This window comes from Oryctolagus cuniculus, chromosome 8, assembly GCF_964237555.1.
Source record: "Oryctolagus cuniculus chromosome 8, mOryCun1.1, whole genome shotgun sequence".
Classification (NCBI taxonomy): Eukaryota; Metazoa; Chordata; class Mammalia; order Lagomorpha; family Leporidae; genus Oryctolagus; species Oryctolagus cuniculus.
In genome coordinates, this window is record NC_091439.1 from 97239742 (window position 1) to 97257108 (window position 17367).

Sequence of the window (17367 nt, forward strand, 5' to 3'; positions counted from 1 at the left end):
CCGAAGCCAGGAGCCAGAAGCTTCTTCCGGGTCTCCCAAGTGGATGCAGGGGCCCAAGAATTTAGACCATCTTCTACTGCCTTCTCAGACCATAGCAGAAAGCAAGATCGGAAGTGGAGCAGCCAGGACTTAAACCTGCGCCCCTGGGGTGCCGGCACTGCAGGCAGTGGCTTTACCCGCCACGCCACAGCACCGGCCCTAAAATTGTTTCTTTAGGATACACTCTGTTTTACACAGCACTTTCACTATCCCTGGAATGCCAATCCATGACTAACAAACCACAGGCTTAATTTTTTTCAAGACTGTTCTGTATTCCTCTGGAAAGCTGAATAGCTATTTCCTCAGGACACAGCTTTCTTTATGGTAAAGTCAAATAAGAGCTTCTTACTCCTCCATGCTTCAATTTCGTGACTGTAGATTTAATCCTTGTTACCCATGTCATCTAGGATCAATACTCTCAATACCCTCATGAAACTGCCTTTTTTCCTTTGAGGTTCACGCAGTTCTGCTATCTTCCTTCTTTCATTTCTCATTGCTGTCTTAAAGACCCAGGGTTGTGCTCTCCACTTATTGAAGACTGGCGCTTGCTTCTCTATCTCCTTTTCTACTCTAAGCCATGTATTGACCGTAGGTGGCATTATTGCTTTTATCGTTGATGCTCCATATCCTAGTCATTTATTTCCTTGCTCTTCTTTTCTTTACAATATTATCTTCAACTACTATTCTAATGTCTACATCTTGGATGTTTCAAGACTTGAAATTATTCTATTTGATCATAATTTTGGAGTTCTACTATCACTATTCTAAACTCCCTTTTAGTTACTTCTAATACATCAGGTTATTTTTAAATTCATTGACTCCCCCTAATCTTTGAACCCTTTATAGCCATCAAATGCCACCCTCAAAGCTCTCTCTCTCTCTCTCTCTTTCGTGATCCTTAGGCTCATCATTTGAACAAAAATTTCAATAACATCTTCAACACCACTAAATTCTCTTGTCCATTATCTCTTTCATTATCTCTTTCATAGGCTACATTCTCATGAAACATATAACTCCTCTCTGTTGAAACCATTGAGGAGTGCTACAGAAAAAATCTCACAAATGTGCAGGAGATGCCTATTTGTACAGGCTGTCTACTCTGCCCACCATTGCCACATCCTCTTAGTCTATTTTCCATAAAGATGCTTCAAATGTCTCCAGACTCTTCAAATTTCCAGTTCTCATAAGCTTTCCTATCATCTTTCTACTACTTCAAAGAGGTAATGTATTTGGTCAATTAAGAGAATCCTTTCAACTTCCTAATAATTAATCAACCAGCATACCTGTATCCATTCATATTCATAAGACAATATCTATAGTGTCTCCAAGATATTAGGTTAAAGCACATGAAAAGGTGAATGTATGACTACTTTTGACCAACATAAAAACAGTTTCATATGAATAAGCTCAATAGCTTAGAGTTGCTGATAATTCAAATTTGTCCTGAACCAAATACCTCTCCTAACATTCAGATATCTACTGCTTGGTTTATATTCTTGAAGGTATACACAAAAACTGTCCCATCCACAAGAACAACAATCACAGCAACTCCATATACACTGATAACTTTCTTTCCACAAATCTATGAAAAAAAATTGTTATTCACTCTCCCATCTTCTCACTTTTCATTTCTCCTCCAAGTAATTCACATTTGATTTATGACCCCACTACTGTGTTCCCTTTGCTGTCATGATCACAAATATTTCCCATTGCTTAATCCAGTAAATATTCTAAATTTTATCATATTTATTCTGAATATTCTGAATATGCATAAATTCCTCTTTGAGGACTCTTATCTTTTTTCATCAAATCACATGTATTCTCCCTATCTCCTCTCTTGTTTCTCTCTGATTTTCAGGCCAATGTATTCTTTGTCCATATACTAAATGTTAGTCATCTTTAGAATTCTGAGTTCTCCTATGTTCATGACTTACCTCAAGCAGTAGAGTTAGAAACATACCAGGGGATTTCAATTAAAAAATTCTTGAGCATCTACCATATTCTAGATGGTAAAATTACAATGACAGATGTGAAACATGCTACTTAACTGCTATCATCTCAATGAAAACCAGGCCCTAGCATTAACGTAAACCCAGTAATCATTATTAAATGGTAAAGTAAAATTGTTAAATTAAAATGAATGCAAATTTAATGGATTTTTAAATTTGTGTTGACAAGTTAACCTACCCCTTTTCATATTTGTAATGCATAACTTTCAATGTGCCATTTGATTTTCATTTTATTTATGGAAATTTGATAAAAGATTGGATTTTTAAAAGATTTTATTTATTTATTTATTTATTTGAGAGGTAGAGTTACAGACAGAGAGAGGGAGAGCCAGAGAGAAAGGTCTTCCATCCACTGATTTACTCCCCAGATGACCACAACAGCTGGAGCTGAGCTGATCCGAAGCCAGGAGCCAGGAGCTTCTTCCAGATCTCCCACGTTGGTGCAGGGGCCCAAGGACTTGGGCCATCCTCTGCTGCTTTCCCAGCCATAGCAGAAAGCTGGATGGGAAGAGAAACAGCCGAACTTGAACCAGTGCCCATATAGGATTCTGACGCCACAGGTGGAGGTTTAGCCCACTACACCACAGCCCCAAAAGTTTGAATGTTATTACGTTTTTCCCTTTTTAAGTCGACTTTCCCTTTTTAAGATCAACTTACATTATATTTCTCTTGATAAATTGCTGCCTCTATAAATGTATTAGTCAGCTTTTCACTACTTAACTAGAATTCCTTAGGGCAGGCTTTAAGCCAAGTGGCTAAGACACCGGTTAAGACAACTGAGTCTCTTATCGGAGTGCCTGGGTTCAATACTCAGTTCTTGCTTTTGACTCAAGCTTCATGTTAACGCAGACCCTGGGAGACAACAATGATGCTTCATGCCACCACATGGAAGACTAGGATTGAGTTCTTAGCTCCCAGCTTTCAGCCCATCCTAGTCCTGGCCATTGTGGAAGTTTGAGGTGTGAACTAGCAGGTGGGATCTCTCTCTCTCTCTCTCCCTCTCTCTCTCTCCCTCTCTCTCTCTCCCTCTCTCTCTCTCTCATATAAATAAATAAATTTTAAATATCTGAGAGGAATAAATTATGAAAGAAGAATTTGGCAGCTGGTGTTGTGAAGCAGCAGATAAATCTGATGCCTGTAACCCCACTATCCCATACGGGCATATGGGCTGTTCCACATCCAACCCAGCTCCCTGTTAATGGCCTGGGTAAAGCAGCAGAAGATGGCCTCAGTGTCTCTGCCCCTACACATATTCAAAACCTGGATTAAGCCCCTGGCTCCTGGCTTTGACTTGGCATGGCCCAGGCCATTGTGGCCCTCTGGGGGAGTGAACCAGTACATTGAAAATTCTCTCTCTCTCTCTCTCTCTCTCTCTCTGTCTTGCTCTCCTCTCTGCTCTCTCCTTTCTCTCTCCATGTAGTTCTGACTTTCAAAATAAATAAATAAATCTTTTTTAAAAAGCAAGAAGAACACTTATTTTGGTTTATAGCTTTGGAAGTTCACGGTTCAAGGTCAGATGTCTCCATTATTCTGGCATCTGGTAAGTGCAGTTCATGGCAGAATGCACATGAAGGGAGGATCACACAGTGAGTTTGGAAGCAGATAAAGAGTCCAGTTTGAACTCTGTTTATATAATCAACCCTCTAATGAGAACTATAATTCAAGATCATGCCCCCACTAACCGAAAGCTTCCCACGAGGTCTACTTCCTAGATAGTGTAGTTGTATCAAATCTCTACACTTAATCCATCATTGCTTACCATTAATCCATTAACTGTTAACATAGCACTTTGGAGCTTAAATGTCTGAATGAGATGGGGAACCAATCTTGTTCAAACCATAGCAATACATTATTTTTAAAAAACAAATATCACATTCACAAATATGAAGGCAAAGAATGGAGATAAGTGAAAAGATTATAATACTTATAATATTTTTCCTAAGAGACTAATACAAGAATTGTTTTGTTATACAGATTTATAAAAGTTGTCTGTAGTGTGAAATTATTATTATCAAACTTACTCATAATCAATCTACCTTTACAAACTCACAACATAGTCTACATTTTTTGTAGTTTATTAGATATCTAAGAGGTATCACCTTTGACATTTTTTAGTATTGGCATTTTGTTAAGTCTTGCTCCATAGGTTTAGTAATTGAATCATACAGGGAATTTCAGAGACACACATTATGACACAGGAGTCATAGTGATTGAATACTGAGAAAATTTCTCATGCCAACCAAGAATTTTCACAACAATAAGTTCAACTTTATTTCATTTTAACAAGCAAAATATAACAATAATTAGTGCCAGAACAAGACTTGTAGCTAAGGTCATGATATAGGAATAAAGCAAACATCATCTCTAGTCAGGGGAAGAATATAAGACTAATCTGAGAAACAAATATAATGTCATTTAGAATTGAAGAAATGTTAAGCACAGATATAATCAATGCATTTTAGTAGAAAAACTGATTTTAGTACAAAATCAATACTCAAACTACTGATGAGATTTTTAGGTAGGATTTATTCCAATGTAAACTAGAAGAAACAAAGCAAATATAGCAAACTCAATTTTGATGATATTATCATAGAAGATTAGCTATATTAAAAACGAGTCAATTTTATTAATATAAAGAAATTAGGGGCCAGCGCTGTGGCGCAGCATGTTAACACCGTTGTCTGAAGTGCCGGCATCCCATATGGGCACCGGTTCCAGACCCTGCTGCTCTACTTCCTGTCCAGCTCTCTGCTATGGCCTGGGAAAGCAGTAGAGGATGGCCCAAGTCCTTGGGCCTCTGCACCCATGTGGGAAACCCGGAGGAAGCTCTTGGCTCCTGGCTTCGGATCAGCGCAGCTCTGGCTGTTGCAGCCAATTGGGGAGTGAACCAGTGGATGGAAGACCTCTCTCTCTCTCTGTCTCTCTTCTCTCTGTGCAACTCTGACTCTCAAGTACAATAAATAGATCTTAAAAAAAAAAAAAAAGAATAAAAAAATTAGATTAGAGGTCTTAGTGGATCTGGTAAAAATTGTGATGATTCAACTGAAATTTTGAAAACACTGTAACAAGAAAGAGCAAGCAATTCTTAGCAACACATAAATGAACACTTCTAACAGAGCACTAGGGTGAAGACTTAAAGGCTAGTACATTTTTCACAAGTAGAGAGGTAAGGGGGTTGGTGATCCTAGCTGGGACAGTTAGACTAACAATGCATGGTGCTCTTTTGGTTAATGAAATAGGTGTTCTGTTGGTTTTGTTTTTGACCAGTTTGACATTCTCAAGAAGAAAATATAATTTACAAAGCTTTCTTGTTAAAACAAGTGCTCATAAACATTTTCCTCTGTACAATACAGATTCTAATTCAGATTACCATGGAAATGATCAATGGGGCATATTAGAAAAACAGAAGCTTGACAATAGGATGTAGATTTTGCTGAGTACAGTTATACCATGTAGAGGTAGCCATGATAACCAAGCCTTTCAGTGGCGCTGTCAGAGACCATGAGAAAGATACATGCCCAGGGCACATGGTACGTGTCCTGAGATAGTGAAGTCACTGATTCCTGCACTGTGATCTTCAGGGCACTCCAAAGGAGGTGCGGGCCAGGAAAGGATTATTCCTCTTGGAAAGACCAAGACCCTCTGGTGAAGACGGTTAATTTACTTATAAGTAGGATACAAGAACTCTTCTGTTAGTTCTGTTCTCAGATGTCTGAATAGAAATCCAAGTCAAAAAGCAGTTTGAAAACTGACAAGAAAGTTACCTGGTCATTTGTTCCTTAAGAGTCATAATAAAATCCCATGTTAATATTCTGAATGCTTTTCTCAGAGGCACCACCACTGCGTCCATTAGCGATCAAAACAGTTTGCTTCACTGTAGTTCTCATGTTGTGTATCTCGAGTTTGGTTACAGAAGCAAAAACAGGTTTACAAAGATCTTGGATCTGGTCTACACACAACCATTAACTGGAAGAGTCTCGGCCGGCGCCGCAGCTCACTAGGCTAATCCTCCGCCTTGCGGCGCCGGCACATCGGGTTCTAGTCCCGGTCAGGGCGCCAGATTCTATCCCGGTTGCCCCTCTTCCAGGCCAGCTCTCTGCTGTGGCCAGGGAGTGCAGTGGAGGATGGCCCAAGTGCTTGGGCCCTGTACCCCATAGGAGACCAGGAGAAGCACCTGGCTCCTGCCATCAGATCAGCACGGTGCACCGGCCGCAGCGCGCCAGCTGCGGCGGCCATTGGAGGGTGAACCAATGGCAAAGGAAGACCTTTCTCTCTGTCTCTCTCTCTCACTGTCCACTCTGCCTGTCAAAGAAAGAAAGAAAGAAAGAAAGAAAGAAAGAAACTAGATTATAGTTATTGTATATTCTTGGGTAAATCTCTTTAACCTCAGTAGCCACAATTGAAGAAAGAGCATCATAAGATTTATTATATGAATCTTACATGGACAACTGGTGGATCACATGTTACAGAACCTGTCAAAACCCTTTATAAATTGTAAACTGCTATATAAATGAAAGATATTAACAGGCATCATCATTATTATGGTGACCTGTGCTTCACCTTTTGTTCATACCTCACCCTTTGTTCTAACAAACCTGTTTTGATCAAGGTAGGGTAAAGAAGAACTCCTACCATTCTCAGGGGCCTTAAGACTCTAAAATCAACCTCAAGAGGTTTCAATTACACAGTGAAAATGAGCCCAACACAGGGAAAAAGAACGTATGTCCTTGTAAAGACTTGTACATTAGGTTATGGTAGCATATCTTCATGACAGCTGAAAGGTGGAAACAACTCACATATCCCCAATGATGAATGGACAAGTAAAATATGATATACTAATGTAACAGTGTTGACAATTAAAAAAAATAATGAAGTGTTGATACCTGCTGTAACATAGATGAACCTTGAAAACATCATCTCAAGTGAAAAAAATCTATATACAAAAATATATTATTTCATTCATATGAAACATACAGATCAGAGAGATCTAAAAATAGAGCATAGGTTAGTAGTTGCTCATGGCTGGGAAAGAAGAGTTGGGGTGGGAGGTATGTGGGAGAACAGCCACAGGGCATGGGATTTCATTTTTGTGGCGAATCTGTTTAAAACTCACATGATGATTGCATATATCTATGAATATACTAAAAACCATTAAATTGTACACTTTAAATGGGTAAATTATGTGGTACATGAGTTAAGTCTAAATGAAGCCATAAAAAAGTATTGATTTCTTGGAAAACATTTTTTAAAGTCAAGAAAATGAAATATTTCCCCACATTAGATATGGGAGTGAGGGAGAGTGCAAAAGGAAATTTCACTCAGCAAATGAGTCTTCTTTTAAATATATAAATTATATAACCTCCATTATTCAAAGTTCTCCAGTTTATTCTGCAATTCTTAGACCTAGTAACACCTTGTGAGGATCTCCAAAAGCCCTGTGATTTGATCTTATCTGTTTCCCTGGATCTTGTTCCACTCCCACTGGGACTTGCCAAAAGACAGCACCCTGGCCTCATTTCTTCCAGAAACTCAACAAGCTCACTCCTGTCCAGCTTGCAGAACTTTCGGCCAACGGTGGCTCCAGATCTTCTTGAAGCTCTTTCTACATGATTCCCTTTTTGAGTCTAAGTTTCTTCAGGGATGACTTCCTACTACACACCTAAGCATCCCCTACCACCTTCCCACTCCCACCTCCAATCACTCATTAATGAGGTTCACTTTCAGAAGTCTAAACTTAGTTTTTTAACCTGTTCTCTTCAGTCTGCCTCTAGTAGCCTGAGTACCATTTGATAGCAGGAATTTCGTTTGCCATGGTCACCATAGTTTTCCTGGCAAAAGAAAAAAAATAAGTTTTTAGCAAATCAGGGGATTTTAATAAATATTTATTAAAAGAATACTTAGCTAAAATAGTTTATAGTCCACATAATAAGAAATATTTTATATTTTTTGAACTAGAAAATCACATGATAAGAACTGTCTATTTAGAAGTGGTTTATGGTGAAAGTTCTGTACTGTAGGACATATTGGAGGGGAAATTATTTGGAGATAGAGATCTGTTAATGGTGACTGTGAATGCGCAGATGAAATACATTGAGTATTTGAGGTAGGTGTTAGGGAAATGCAAATGAGAAAAACAGGAAAAAATTCAGAAGTAGACTGACAGGAGTAAGGGACTTCTGTAGAAGGAAATGTCTTATGATTTCAGGATTCTGAGAGTGAATAATATGTAAACAGTGAACAGATTTATTAAGATTTGCTTTTGTTTTCAAACATAGGATTTAAACTTAAAAGTGAAGGGAGAAGGAATGAACAGGTGAAGTAGAGAAGGGGGGTGTAACAAGAACAGAGAAGAAGCAACAGGAAGAAGGATAAAAAGACACAAAACCCTGAGGAAAAATAGAGCAGGTTGGCAAGGATGTGGAGGAAAACGGGAATGTAAAGCCGTGCCATCACTCTTGAAAAGGCTGCCAGGAGCTTCATCTGGGTCTCTCACATGGCTGACAGGGGCCCAAACACCTGAGCCAGCTTCTGCTGCTCTTCCCAGGCCATTAGCAGGGAGTTAGATAGGAAGTGGGGCAGGCAGCACATGAATCAGTGCCAATATGGGATGCTGGCATCGCAGGTGGCAACTTTACCCGCTATACCACAATCTCAGCCCTAATATAGAATTTCTATTGGAGGATACATTTTTAATTGCTTTATGCATTTATTTTTAGCTATTATTAATGCAGAAAGAGTAGACCAAAAGCTCACAAACAGCACGGTTTCACAAGATGCATTGCAGAGAAAAAAGTGACCGAGCTAGATCTACAGCATCCTAAGGTGTCTGTGGGTGCGTTCCTGGGGGAGGTGGGCCTCTAATTCCTGGTGTGGGGGGTCTCATTCCTGGAGGGGCCGTGCCTATTGGTGTTCTATTGGTGGGCTCATGGGCAGTCTCGTACCAGGTTGAGCAGCTGTAATTCCTGGAGGCGGAGTTGCTCTGCTAACAGACAGGTGTAGAATCCCCTGTCTTGGTGAAGATGGCATTGGGGCTCCAGTAGTGTTGGCAGTAGCAGCAACAGCAGCTGTGTCTCTTCCCTGTGGAGCCATTTCCTTGCTGAGATGCCCCCTGCCCACAACTTCTGGGACAGGGTATGCTTATCCAGCAGTGCCTGGGTAATGGAGACCCCAGCTGGTACTCCTCTGCCAGCAGCCCTACCAAACCCCAGGGCCTCGTGCAGCTCCAGCAGGAGTTACCCAAGCAATGCCAATGTCTTTCAGAGGTGACCCCTCAACATTCATAGAAAGCAAGAGGGGCGATGAAAGTTTAAATAACGGATTTCAGTATTAGCAGCAAAATATGAATATAATAAAACCACCTAATTAAATTTATGAACCAAACAATATGTGAATTATGTCTCAAATAAATGTTAAAGAAATTAGGAAAGGAAGACAAACTAACAGACACTAACGGCCTCTGAAAGAGCAGGCATTTGGCCCAGTGGTTAAGATGCTGTTTGGGATGCCGCTATCCCATGTCAGAGTGCCTGGGTTTGAGACCCAGCCCTGCTTCCATGCCCAGCTTTCTGCTAATGTACACCCTGAGAGGCAGCAGATGGTGGCTCAGGGACTTGGGTCCCCACCACCCAGATTGTGCCAAGTCCCTCCCAGCTGATTTGGGGAATAAGCCCGCAGATGGAAGATACCTCACCCTCTCTCCCCTTCAATTATTTTTTAAAATGCCTCAGGAGGTTTAAAACTGTGTTTTACATAGATATGAAAGTTCCCCACAGCTGTTATTCACCCAGACTGTCAAAGTCATGTTTATCATTTCCCTGCCTTTTCAGCACAAGGGGGATTTCTCCAGCTGTTTCAAACAATTCTTTCATCTTTTATTTCTATTTTTTTCCTTTTTAATTTTTTTAATTTTTATTACTAGGAGCAGAACAGATTTCATGTATTACATAGATGCAGTTCTAGGAAGACCTTAGGTGATTTTCTTTGTAAGCCTCAAATTTTGTTTTTTAAATGAAAACTACTTCCCAAGGGTCAGATCCAGTGGCAGGAGGTCTTGTTCACTAGAAAATATGTGTAAATAATGCATTTGTGCATTTTTCAACATTCAAAACAAACCTTACATTTTTGTGGAGATCAAACTAATGATAAACAATGCCTAATTGAAAAACCTTAGTAAGAAAATTGGAAATTTTATTAAATGAAGCACAACAGAATTGTAGACATGTTGGCAGAAGCAGGTGGGAAGAATTGTGCTGGCCAATTATATTGTGTTAAATAGACCAGGTCAATGGCCTATGTACTCTGTTTGTTCCTTAAAAATCAGGTTTTAATGATCTCAGTACTCTGAAATTTCCTTTAGGGATATTTTCTCATGCAACTTCACTTTGCAAATATGCATTAAGAGCAAATCTTTGAAAGGATACTGTCTCTGAAATTATTCCCTTTTGAACTCTTATCTACTAAAAGACCAGTTATTATAATCATATTTTAATTATGACATTAGTAAGCTTTCCAGTTATGAAACATGAAGTCCTTTTATTCACATAATGTGAGGTTATTAAAACAAGACATTCAGCTTGTCAGAACATGAACTGTAAAAGAAGAACAAATCTCATTTTTTTATTTTAAAGATTTTTATTTATTTATTTGACAGGTATAGTTACAGACAGTGAGAGAGAGAGAGAGAGAGAGAGAGAGAGAAAGGTCTTTCTTCCGTTGGTTCACTCCCCAAATGGCCGCCACGGCTAGCACTACGCTAATCCGAAGCCAGGAGCCAGGTTCTTCCTCCTGGTCTCCTATTCGGGTGCAGAGGCCCAAGCACTTGGGCCATCCTCCACTGCCTTCCCAGGCCACAGCAGAGAGCTGGACTGGAAGAGGAGCAACAGGGACTAGAACCCAGTGCCTATGTGGGATGCCGGCGCTGCAGGCGGAGGATTAATCAAGTGAGCCATGCACTGGCCCCAACAAATCTCTTTTGTTTACATAATGTTTGGTATTTCTGCCCACATCACCAATTTTATGAGACTTATTGAATCTAGTGGTTTAATTAGAATGGTTATCATAATCATTAGTAAGTCACTGTTACCATGAATAATAACACTACTCTTCCTGATTTTTGGATGACACCATTTTTCTTCCAGAGTTATTCTGTCTTCCCTAGGCAATGAAGTAAAACCCCAACTTGTTGATCCATCCATCTTGTTCAACTTTCCCATAACTATAATCTTTATCCAGTAATTCTTTCTCCATAGATACTGATCAGATAATGTCCATCACCAGACTGTGGCTTCTCCTGTGGACTCTGGCCAAACCTTCTTCAAAGTTCAAGATCTTTAATCTACTAGAACACTCCATGGGTATTGGCAGGGTTTTGTTAGGTTCCCCCAACTTCCCCTCCATCTGTATCTAGTTTTGTATCCGTATTGTCACTCAATTCCAAAGTCTGGGGAATTGGTCCTGGCCTCCCTTTCGTTCATGAGCCGCACATCTAACATCCAACACACTCTCTACCAGCTCATTTCACTCCATCTCTGTACCAACTTCTTAGAATCCTTTCTCAGCTACTTTGGAAAATTACATGCTATGGATGATAATAGTAGTAAAATAGCTGAAACTCCTAAGTCTTCTAAAACATTTCTTTTACCATGTTCCATTTTGTGTTCCAAGTGTTTTCACATATATTAATTCACTTAGTCTTTGTGATAATACCACTTAGTGGATATTATTAACCCCCTTTTAATCATGAAGAAATTGAAGCACAAAGAAGTTAAGTTAAGCCCCAGATCCTACACTGAGGAGAGCTAAGACAAGAACTCCACTGAAGTATGGGTGTTTGGTGAAATGGTTGAGCTGCCCTTTGAGATGCTTGTGTCCTATATCAGAGTGCCTTGATTCAAGTCCTTAATGTGCACGTGGGAGGCGGCAGGTGATGGCTTAAGTACTTTGGTGCTCCACTAATGTGGGAGATGCAGACTGTTCCAGTTCCTGGCTTCAGATTAGCCTAGTCCCAGGTATTTTGGGCATCTGGGGAGAGTGTAACAGCACATGAAAGAATTATCTTTGTTTGTCTTACTCTCTGTGTCTCTCTCTGCTTTCTAAATTAGAGTAATAAAATAAATAAATAAAACTAAAGAATTAGTCTGGGAAGGCTCTTGAAACTATATTTAAAACTGCTATGCCGAACATCTCTTTGAAAAGCTTTCAAATCCTTTGGTCATTGCTATAACAGAGAAATCTCTTTACTCCTCATTTCTGAAATATTGAGAGGTAACATTTTGGTTAAATGAAGCATTTGGCATTGAGCATCTGAATGCCAGGGTTTATGTCCTGGGTCTAATCCTGATTCCAGTTTCCTGTTAATATGCACCCCAAGAGGTAGCAGGTGATGGCTCCAGTAGTTGGGTTTTTGTCATTCACATTGGAGAACTGGACTGAGTTTTCAGTTCCTAATTTTGAACTGGTCCAGCCCTGGGTGTTGTGGAAATTTGAGGAGTGAGCCAACGGAAGGAGATCTCTGTCTCTCTCTGCCATACATAAAAATGTATTTACATACATATAAATATTTAATTTAAAAAAATTGAAAATCTTCAAAAGGAACAGATGCTAGAGGGTCTACCTGAGGGGAAGGGAAAGCATGTCAGTAAAAGATCGTACCAATGAAAGAAAATAGTTAATGCTAAAAAGAGCCAGGGTCTCTCCCATGCTGCTGAGATTTTGTTCAGAGGACACTTGCTCATAAGGCAGTCTGGATAATGACTCACTTAGAAGCTAGATGAAGGCAGGGAGGGATTTGAAAATGACACTTTGAAAAGTGCTTTGACTTTTTGAGACATGTTTTCTAGACTGACCTGCTGAATGTGTAGTTTTTGTCACTGCTCATCTAGAGTAGGCATGAATACTTCCAGAATGAGGTTGCTTATGTTTCTTTTGTTTGCATATCAGAAGTTGTTCTAAGACTAGATTTTCCTGCACTACAGTGAACCTGTTTAGTCACCTTGCTGGGAAACTCTGACCAAATATAAATTATTTTAATGGGAAGGATTAGGGGTAGGGAGAAACCAAGAAGGAAACAGGAGAGAGTAGTCCTTCAGCAATTTTTAAGTGTAAAACTTGTAATTTTACCTTGATTCCAGGTAAATGCTTAATTTCATTCCTCCTCTAATCATGGATGGAGCAATTCATCTCTACCAAAATTATTAAAAATAGTTTTTGTGGTATAAATGGTTTAGCGATGTTTACAACTTTATGACACATTCTTTTATTTTTTTGAAAAATGTTTACCAGTATCTATAAAGCTAAATCTTCTAACAGCCTTGAAGAGTCATTGAAATAAGTCAAGGTTTAAGTTAAAATTAGGTTGTTACTGAAAGAAACACTACTTAATTAAAAACTTAGGATAAAATAATCTAAGGTGATGGCTTTACAGGTAAGGATACAAACTGAGCAATTTTTCATTTGTGAACATAAGATAGTAATTAGGTCACAATGCGTTTCTGGCATTAGAAATTGAATCATCAACAGGAAACTACATCTATTTGTGGATGAGAATTTCATTGCAAAACAAGCTCCTTCTTTATAAATTGTTTTCTGTATCTAACTCAGTAAGATAGGGGACAGTGTGGTGATGCAATGGGTTAAGCTGCTACTTACATACCAGCATCCTATATGTGAACATTAGTTCAAGTCCCAGCTGCCCTGCCTCTGATCCAGCTCCCTGCTAATGTGCCTGGGAAAGCAATGGAAGACGGCTCAAGTGCTTGTGACCCTGCCACTCACTAGGGGCTCAGATGGAGTTCCCAGTCTGACTTTGGACTGGAGCTCCATTGTGGAGTGAAGATTTCTTTCTCTCTCTGCCTTTCAAATATGTAAAAATAAATTTTTAAAAAAGAGTAAAATAGACAGAAAGAAGATGGGCCCAGCATTCTTAAAATAAAAAATTATCATATTTTTAGCTATTGTTTCTTCTAGTGGAAATAATGAGTCCAGCTCCAAAATTCCATTAGAAATTTTCCAAAATCCTGGTAGTAATATATATAAATTGTGCTTTCTTTATTAACTATCAATTCTTCAAAAGGAAGACTTCTTGAAGACTCTTTTTTATATTATTCTGTGTTTTATACAGAGTAAGGCTCAGTAAAAACCTGGCAAGTTAATTAATGAGTAAAAATCATTAATTAAGTTTACCTCTCCTCTCATTAACATACTGTTTTCTCCAGAATGCCCCAGGTTCTCGTGTATCTTTGTCTGCCTAAGGCACCTTCCCCGGTTCCACCCTACCTCTGTATTCAAGGCTCAGTTCAATGACAACTTCTCTAAGGCAAAACAAATTACATTTACTCATCTCTAATTGCATTTGGGTCATCATTCCATGATGACAGGTAGCACATGTATCATGGTGATTACTTCCTGGGTCTCCAATTACACATGCTTGGAAAGGAGATGATGTTTTAATCATTGTGGGTCTAGCAGATGTTTGATTAGCATGAACAGGAAACTCAGTAAATGTCAAGTGAATGAATTCATGATCACCACGGTCTTCTATTGATAAAGATGATGGATAAGTTCAGCAGCTCTTGCTTGTGCTCCAGTTCCACAGCTTCTGAAGACGCTTCAGATACATGCAGATTGTAATGTTTTTCTCTCATTACCAACCAACCAGTTACAGAGTAACTTTTAGATTCTATCAGAAACCCAGCTGAACTCGGAATTAGTGTTTCCTGAATACTTCTCAGAGTTTAGGTTGATGGTTTGGGGGTAGGAATCTGCCTGTAGGTTCTCCTCTGTCCAGACCCAAGAATACCAGAGTCATCTTCATTCTCTCCAGATCACCAGTGTTCAAAGGTGCTACTCAACTGGTATCTATAATTATTTAGCCAGGGCCTACTTTCCACTTCACCACAACCAGGTTCCAATCCCAGAGAGGGTGATTCCTTCTTGTTCTTTTCTATATGTAATTTGACAGAATAAGAATCAGCATCTTAAATTCCCAAAACCATAATGTTATGTGGTTCTTCTATGGATTAGAACTCTCCAGACAACCCAAGACTGTGTTATCTTAGACCGTCTCAACTCTAGAACTGTTCAGACCTGATGTGGATACAGAGCTTTGTCATATTTCCCTGCTTCTGTGAGGGTTTCCCAAATGTCAGTCATCTGCACACAATTTCCATGCATTTTGCCATCTTTGTCTAACACTGGTACTATTATTGTCTGAAAATTTTTTTATAAATTGATTTTCTATTTACTCAAATATGGCTTTATCCTATGCAACGTCATCTATACAAATCACAGGTTAAAGTCTTACAACCCTGTAAATAGATAGTAACCATATCACACTGCAGAGTGCCCGAGTCCATTCTATTATGAATTTCTTCTTTTTTGCTAATGATTTCCCTCTTAAAATTCTATTCAATTTTCTTCAATCTGCCCTAATTTAGATGTTCTTCATATGTACTTTAGATTGCGTCTATAAAGTTGAAGTATAAAAGTGGGAAAAGAGCCCCCAACAGCCCAACTTTTATTTTTGGCTCCTTCAATACTCAACTTTGAGGTTTTTTTAATCTGTGAACTGCTATCTGTCCATGTTATAATGAGAAAAGTGACACAAATGCTCTTGCTCTCTGAGGTTCTTTGTGACTTGAAGCACTTGGACCAGATATGTGATATTAGTGCATTTATAAAGAAATAGTTGAAGATGTCTGGTAGAATGATCAGGAAATAGTAGTCAACCATAGTATAATACTGACTTACAAAAATCATAATATAAACTTAAATGTCAATTAGATTTTTGGTAGTGCTTTTCTAATATTTCATAGAAAAATATACCTAAATGTTGTCAAATGCAATATAAGCTAACTAAAAATTCCAGGAAAAGTTCTGTATGCTGAGAAGAATATTCAGTCTTAAAGAGCTGTTTTTAATAAACAACTCTCTCTCTCTCAAAAGGCCAGCAGTTCTGGGTAGAAGAACAAGCACAGTTCAACCATGGATGATTGCCCTTATTGTCACAGCCATTGTGTTGATTTTGGCAATAATTATTGGTCTCCTTGTTTATTTTTTGTCATATGGTAAGTACCTATTTCACATTATTTTGAAAATCTGAAAATTCAATTTGTCTGAAAGTCTAACAATCTTCTAACATTTGCAATGCCATTTTCATTTGAATAAACATATTAATTTGAAAAATGATAATTGTTTCTGTGTAAAAATTACTTCCAACATTTAAAATTTGGTTCAATTGATATAATAGTATCTCTTGAGCAACCCAATACATTCCTATGTGATTTTATGTTGTGGTAATATTTAATATACTAGTAATTGGAATACTATTTCAGTAAAAATAATAACTTTAGTATCAGGCACTTATAATGCTGCATATTACCTTTACTAAATTAACAGCTGCAATTTATTAATTGTCATTAACAAGTAACAATTTTTTCAGGATCCAACAGACAACCACAGTGACTGTGATAATATATGCATTTAAAAAAGAATAACAGAGGGGCCAGAAATGTGGCCTGGCAGGTTGGGCCATATTGCTGCAGTGCCAGCATCCCATATGGGTGCTGGTTGGATTACTGGCTGCTCCACTTCTGATCTAGCTCTCTGCTATGGCCTGGAAAAGCAGTAGAACATGCCCAAATCCTTGGGCCCCTGCATCCTCATGGGAGACCCAGAAGAAGCTTCTGGTTCCTGGCTTCAGATCATCACAGCTCCGGCCATTCCAGCCAGTTGGGGAGTGAACCAACAGATGGAAGAACTCTTTATCTCATTCTCTGCCTCTCCTTCTCTCTATATATAACTCTGACTTTCAAATTGATAAATAAATCTTAAAAAAGAGTTAGAGAGAGCTATTGGCCAGAACTGTTGAAAACTGAATCCCCAGGAATTCACCAATTATACCAACTTTTGAAGCATCTAAATTTACTTGATAGACTGAGAAAACTTGACTCCACTGGTTCACTCCTGAAATGCTCATAATGACCTGGACAGGTATCAGGCCAAAGCCAGAAGCTGGAAACTCCATCCAGGTCTCCCACATGGGTAGCCAAAACCCAGTTGTTGAGCCATTGCCACTGTCTCCCAGTGCCTACATTAGTGCAAATCTGTAGTCAGGAGCCAGAGCAAGGGATCAAGGCCACATACTCCGATGTAGGAAAGGGATAACTGGTGGCTTGAATGCTAGGCTAAACACTCATCTCTATGCAACCTTTTTGATGATAATCACCTCTTCTTTTTAAGAACAAGAGTACTTAAAAACTCATGGAAAATGGAATTTTTAAAAATATTTATTTATTTATTTTGAAAATTGGAGTTACAGAGA

At 38.9% G+C, this 17367-nt stretch overlaps 1 protein-coding gene across 1 annotated transcript in view; it reads left to right on the top strand.

Annotated features, from left to right (window-relative positions):
- The window catches only part of LOC100344499 (transmembrane protease serine 11G), a 39348-nt gene that overhangs the window by 4430 nt on the left and 17551 nt on the right, over positions 1 to 17367 (top strand). The window contains exon 2 of the mRNA XM_008267799.4: positions 15990 to 16111. Within this exon, the coding sequence (XP_008266021.4) occupies positions 15990 to 16111 (122 nt within the window). The remainder of the gene's footprint in view (positions 1 to 15989; positions 16112 to 17367) is intronic.